This window comes from Lupinus angustifolius, chromosome LG06, assembly GCF_001865875.1.
Source record: "Lupinus angustifolius cultivar Tanjil chromosome LG06, LupAngTanjil_v1.0, whole genome shotgun sequence".
Lineage (NCBI taxonomy): Eukaryota > Viridiplantae > Streptophyta > Magnoliopsida > Fabales > Fabaceae > Lupinus > Lupinus angustifolius.
Window position 1 is genome coordinate 20,982,798 of NC_032014.1, and position 6,563 is coordinate 20,989,360.

Here is a 6,563-nt window from a genome sequence, read left to right on the forward strand (position 1 = left end):
AGTTTCCACAATGGGCAAGAAGGTAGTTGTTTTGCAGGATGGTAGTTGTGAGTCTCTTGACTCTTCAATTAGTAATTCCATCAATGATTCTCATGTGAGAAGTGTCAATAGATTGCATTTAAAAGAAGGGAAGAATGTTGCAAGGAAATTATGAGAGATTGGTCAGAAATTGGGGGTTTCATATCCATAAGACAATGCTGAAATGATCACTAGAATTTAGGAATTGTAAGATAGGGACATGATTGGTTCCAAGAAATCTAATCATGGGGATGTTCAATGTGATCATTGATTTGCACATCCATAAATGTGAGGGGTCTTGGGGGTGGAGTTAAAAGAAGAGGTGTGCAGGAGATTGTTCGCAAATTTGATGTGGATTTCCTTGCAATCCAAGAAATGAAGCTGGAAGAGGTTGATGGCAGTCTCTGTTTCTCGGTGTGGGGTAATAATAATTGTTCTTGGGACTTCAATCCGGCGGTTGGTCGTTCGGGGGGTATCCTAAGTATTTGGGATGATTCCAAGTTTCACAGAACTTCTTCTATCCGTGGAAGCGGATATTTAGCAGTGTTTGGCATTTGGTTGGGGAATAGTGCAAAATGTTGTTTGGTCAATATTTATTCTCCGTGTCAGTTGTCCCAGAAAAGACAGCTTTGGGAGGAGTTAATTATTTTGAGGAGGTCGGTGGTGGGTGTTTTGTGGTGTTTCCTGGGTGATTTCAATGCTGTCAGAGATGGTTCTGAGCGTTCAGGTATTGCATTCAGAGTGGATCAGTGGGAGCTTTGTCTTTTTAATGAGTGGATTAGAGGTATGGATTTAGTTGATTTGCCTCTAATTGGTATAAAATTTACTTGGGTTCAATCAGGGGGTGGTTGTATGAGTAGGTTGGACATGTTTCTTTTGTCGGCTGAGTGGATTGATAATTGGGAGGGTGTTTTCCAGTGGGCTCTTCCAAGGTCTTTTTCTGATCATTGCCTGATTCTCCTGAAGTATAAGTTGATTAAAAGGGGTCCTAATCCATTCAAATTCAATAATTGTTGGCTCAATCATAAGGAGTTTAAAGGGTTTATTCAAAACTCTTGGGGAGGGTTGTCCGTGGTTGGTTGGCATGCCTTTGTGATCAAGGAGAAACTTCGGCTGTTGAAAGGCCAAATTAAGATGTGGAACAAGTCTCATTTCGGGGATTTGGATTCTCAAATCCTTTTGAAAGCAAATGACATTCATTCTTTGGATCTCATTGCGGAAGGTGGTTCTTTCTTTCTTCTCAAGTTGTGTTGAGGAGTAGTTTGGTTGCAGATTGGTGGCGACTTTCTTCCCTTAGGGAGAACTTGCTTATTAAAAAATCCAAGGCCAACTGGTTGAAAGAGGGTGATGCAAATTCTAAATTCTTCTATGCTTGCATGAAAAATAGATCCCGTAGGAATCGGGTTTTTGGGCTCTCATTCCACGGTCAGTGGTTGGAGGAGGATGGTCTAGTTAGAAAAGGGGTCGTTGATTACTTCAAGGAGGTGTTTAAAGGGGATTCGGTTATTAGACCTACACTAGATGAAATTCTTTTTAACTCCCTTTCTAGTGATAAAGTGTTGGCCATTTCCGAGGAATTCAGTCTTGCCGAGATTAAAGCTGCAGTGTGGAATTGTGCAGCTGATAAAAGCCCTAGCCCTGATGGTTTTAATTTCAAATTTTTTCAGGATTGTTGGGACATTGTAGGCTCGGATATTTGTTGTTTTATGCAGGACTTCTTTCTTAATGCAAAAATCACTGTGGGTCTAAATGCTTCTTTTATTGCATTAATTCTGAAGATTTCTAGCCCCACGAGGATTCAGGATTTTAGAGCTATCTCCCTTATTAGTTCTTTGTATAAAATTCTCTCAAAGGTATTGGCGTCTAGATTGAAGATGTAATTGGATCCCTAATTTCAGATTCTCAATCGGTTTTTCTTCATAATAGAAGCATTTTGGATGCGGTGGTGATTCTTAATGAAGTAATTCATTCGACGAAGAAAGATAACGGTGGTTGTTTAATCCTGAAAGTGGACTTTGAAAAAGCTTATGATTTGGTGGACTGGGGATTTTTTAGATTATATGCTACATAGATGTGGTTTTCCTACGTCTTGGAGAAGATGGATAAGTATATGTATGTCCTCAACTTCCATGTCAGTTCTTGTAAATGGTAGCCCAACCGAACAATTCTCAGTCTCGAGAGGCCTTCGCCAAGGCGACCCGATGGCTCCATTCTTATTCTTATTGGTGGCTGAAGGTTTTTCGGGCTTAATTTGATCTGCAAGGCATCTTGGTTTGTTTGAGGGATATAGGCTGGGAAGGAACCATGTGGAGGTGTCCAACCTTCAATATGCTGATGATACAGTTCTGGTGCGTAATCCAACGATTCAGAATTTGTGGTGCATTAGAAGTATTGTGCGGTGTTTTGAATTGGTCTCTGGATTAAAGGTTAATGCTCTGAAGAGTGCCTTATTCGGTGTAAAGGTGGATTTGAGCTTTCTTTCGGTTGCCTCTCATTTTTTATCCTATAGTATTGGTACTTTTCCGTTTAAGTATTTGGGGATCCCGACAGGGTCTAGCCCAAGGAATAGCTCCACTTGGGTTTCGGTTATTGAGGCAGTTGCAAATAGATTAAATTCTTGGAGGAGAAAATTCATCTCCTTTGGTGGAAGGGTGGTTCTCCTTAATGTAGTATTGGCTAACATTCCTATTTATTTGCTTTCCTTATTTAAAGCTCCTAAAAAGGTGATTCTGAGTCTTGTGAAGATTCAAAGGAGGTTTTTGTGGGGTAATAAAAATGGTGGTAAAGGTGTGGCTTGGGTGTCTTGGGTTGAGGTCTGTAAGCCGAAGTCATTGGGGGGTCTCGGGGTTAAGGATATTCAGGCCTTTAATTTGGCGTTGTTGGGGAAATGGAAATGTAGGTTCCTGGTGGAGAGTGAGTCTTTGTGGGCTAGGGTCATCAGGTCTAAGTATGGTGACTCTCTCCCAGCTCATATCTCGTTTGTGTCGTTTTGGTGGAAGAATGTGGACAAGGTTGGTAAAGGGGATGTTCTAACTAGAAACTGGTTTCACCAAAATGTGTTCAAGTGTATTGGTGATGGAGCTTGTACTAATTTTTGGACTGATGTGTGGGTTGGGAATGTTACTTTGACTGATAGTTTCCCTCGTCTCTTCTCTATTGCTCTGAATAAACATGCTTTGATTTCTTATTGTGGTTTTTGGTTGAACGATTCTTGGAATTGGAAGGTAGTTTGGCGCAGAATTATTTTTGTTTGGGAGGATGAGTTACAACGAAATCTTTTATATGTTATCTCTCAAGTTGGTTGTAAGGAGGGTGGTTTGGATATTTGGTCCTATAGGCTAACTATGTCAGGAAGTTTTGATGTTCAATCCGCTTACACGGTTGCTCTTAATTTGGCCCCTTTTGATTATTCCTCACTTCTGGACAAGGCTTGGATTGGTTGTTGCCCTTCCAAAGTGTGTTGTTTTGTTTGGAAATTGTTGAGAGAAAAAAATTCCTACTAAAACTCTGCTGCAAAGAAGGAGTATTATTCCGGTTTCTGCAGATATTTGTTGTTGTTTCTGTATACATGGTGAGAAGGATGTGCAACATTTATTCTGGACGTGTGCTTTCTCGGCTGCTGTATGGGATGAGTTCTATGCTTGGACTAGTTTTACGGTTGATGTGTCGGGTGCTGCCCACCAGTCACGTGTTGTTACAGCTCCGTCTGGGTGTAGTAGGGATGCTCTTCGGTGGCATATTGATTGCTGCAGAATTGCTAAAGCTAGCAAGTGGTGGAGGATTCTTTGGTTTACCGTTGTTTGGTCAATTTTGTTATTGAGGAATGAGGTAATTTTTAGGGAGGAGGAGTGTAGTGTCTTAAATATTATGCACTCTATCAAAATTCGATCGTGGTTTGGTTCTTCTACAATTCTGATTGTAACTCGTTTTCTTTTGCGACTTGGTGTGTTGACCCTTGGACTTGTATTTTGGGCATCACCTAACTTTGTCTTTTAGTCTTGTTGTGTTCTTTTAGGTTGTACCCCTTGTGCTTTAATCCAATTTCTTGCTTATAAAAAAAACCCAGCCAGAAGCGCTAAAGTTATTATTTATTCTTCAGTATTGATGGGAGTCACATCTATTATCTCAAGATGTATATTATTCTATATACTCATTCATTCTCATTGATTGTTCCAGTATTGATATGCATCACTAGGTTGAAAAATCATGCAATGAAATATAGGTGGTTTCAAAGATGTATAATTCTAAGATAATTATAGTTTTGTAATCCAAATTCATAACTATTCTTTACTATGTTTTTAAATTTCATCCAAAATTGGAACTCGTATACAAAGTATTTCTTCTCAATTGGTATTGTCTTTAAGGTTGGAAGGTCCATTGTCGATCCTATGTAGTTTAGAAATTAATCTGCAAAAACCTGTTGTTCACTATTATAAAATGGGGAATGTAAATAAAGTAAACTAAGGACATTATTCAAGGAAAAAGTGAAAAGGTTTAATGATTTTTTTTGTTTATTTATGCTTAAAACAAAGCATCCGTTATTAGTCTTTTTAATCACATTTTAGTATTTTTGTAATAACTCTCATATTTTTGGATTGAGAACATGTTAATTAATGATAAAGATACTTCTTGTAATATAAGGCCTCACTACTTTATTAACATGGAATGAGATATGCTTTTTTCGTGGTGAAGTAAGGTTCATTGATCATGTAATGTTCACTGATGTCATTATCGAGATATTCTCATGTCTTGTCTATTAGTCAATCTTTGACAAACCTATATTTGAGCCTATCACAATTATATCTAAGGCAGCTCTAGGCCTATGGTGGCTCCTAGATATCCATATAGATTTCTTTCCTCAAAAGTATCCCTCATTGTTAGGTCTGGACCTTAATAGGCCTTTTTGGGTCAATCCATATCTTAGAAATAGTCACCTAGACGGTGTCTAGGAGCCATAATAGCCTCGTACATAGACCTACTTAGACTAACTAATTGACATGATAGAAACATGACATCGTCCATGACATCTTGAACCTTCCTTCAACATGAAGGCAAACATGTCACATTTAATATAAATAGAGGAGACCATTTACACATATAATATCTCACATTCTACTCACCATCTTTATCTCCCTCACTTCTCTCTGTCATATAATTTCCCTATATAAATACTAACTTGAGCATTGGAGTTTCTTTTCAAGTACTCACCCAAGGTGGTCCAAAGTGATAAGTGACAAAATACTCAATTTTCATGCCACTTATCCTATGTAATTCATGCAAAACCATAATTCAACACTTTTTAGATAAATTGTCATAGTTTGATGGTATATTTTATCCACCTCTTTTCTAAATCTTTGTGTGAAGTTTTTTAGGAAAAATCAAAGAGAAGAAAAATTCATAAAAATAGTCAAGAAAGGAGGTGTTCACATAAGTCACTTTTGATGCACATATGAAAAGCTAAGTACTTGGCCAAAGCATGGACCAAATGCATGAAGCTGCTCACTAAGTAGCCTGACATGGACAAGCAGGACCACCAAGCTGAACTGACACCAACTTGACTCGGCCAGACACAAGTTTGGCATGGTCAGACTCAAGCCTAGCACAAGCTACCATACTGAAGCAAACAGCTCAGCGTGCACCTGAACCACCCAGCCTGGAACCACACACCTGGCTAGAGCAGCACAAGCTGCTCAAGCAGGCAGCTGAGCAGTGCCACCTAAGCAGCCAGGCAGGCTGGACCCAACAAGTCGTCAACTTGTCTTGGCCACTAAGAAATGATGGCATCATGCATGATCTCACTTGTCAAGCCTCCGAACACTTTTTAGAATATCCAACAATAGTCTGGTCAAGTAGCTTTAGTTTGTCAACAACAAGCAATTGTCTAAGCTGCTTGGCCAAGGACCAAACCCTTGCTAAAGGGTTTAGTGCGCATGACGTGGACCAAGAGGACCAGGTGGTGACTTGGTTGCCTATAAATAAAGGCCCTCTTCCACCATATAAAAGACTTTCCATTATTAACTTCTTCTCTCCAAAACATTTCTCTCTAGAATTCTTGTAATTTGGGGCCATGGTTCCAAGTTAGTTCTTAGGTAAATTTTGTAATTTTCTCTTAGAATTCAAGAGGAGAAAGGAGTTGGCAAATGTGACGCAAAAGTTAATTTTGTAATATCATTTGGTTCAAATATCATCTCATCCTTAGATAGATGGCTAATGCTCATACACATTGATTTAGATTACGGTGTAATGTTATTTATTTTCTTCATTTGTATCAACTTTTGATTTCAATATATTCAAGTTATTAATTTTGGTTAGTTTTGATTCTTTAAGAAGTTCTTAATGCATTTTTAGCTTGATCACATAAAACTTGATTTAAAGATCCAAAATGCTTCTTCTCAAGGTATTAACATGTGAACTAAAAAGTATAACCTACACCTTAGTTCACTTGCCCTATCAAAGCATCTATTTTAAGCAACTTATGTTCAAGACTAAATAAAGTTAACGAAGTATGAAGTAGGGTGTGACAAAACTCTGACGAGTGACAATTA

General features: G+C 38.6%; 1 protein-coding gene across 1 annotated transcript; it reads left to right on the forward strand.

Moving 5' to 3' along the window:
- LOC109350521 lies at positions 394 to 4,054 on the forward strand. Its single transcript, XM_019591753.1, has 5 exons — positions 394 to 1,240; positions 1,291 to 1,894; positions 2,282 to 3,473; positions 3,598 to 3,846; positions 4,034 to 4,054. The coding sequence occupies exons 1-5, from the start codon at positions 394 to 396 to the stop codon at positions 4,052 to 4,054; spliced, it is 2,913 nt and encodes a 970-aa protein (XP_019447298.1).

Bases quoted from the DNA above. Each gene is read 5' to 3' on its own strand.
- LOC109350521 (XM_019591753.1), top strand. From the start codon at position 394: ATGAAGCTGGAAGAGGTTGATGGCAGTCTCTGTTTCTCGGTGTGGGGT. The intron at 1,241-1,290 runs GTGGTTCTTTCT...GTTTGGTTGCAG, and splicing joins TTTGGATCTCATTGCGGAAG to ATTGGTGGCGACTTTCTTCC. The intron at 3,474-3,597 runs GTGTGTTGTTTT...CATGGTGAGAAG, and splicing joins TTGGTTGTTGCCCTTCCAAA to GATGTGCAACATTTATTCTG.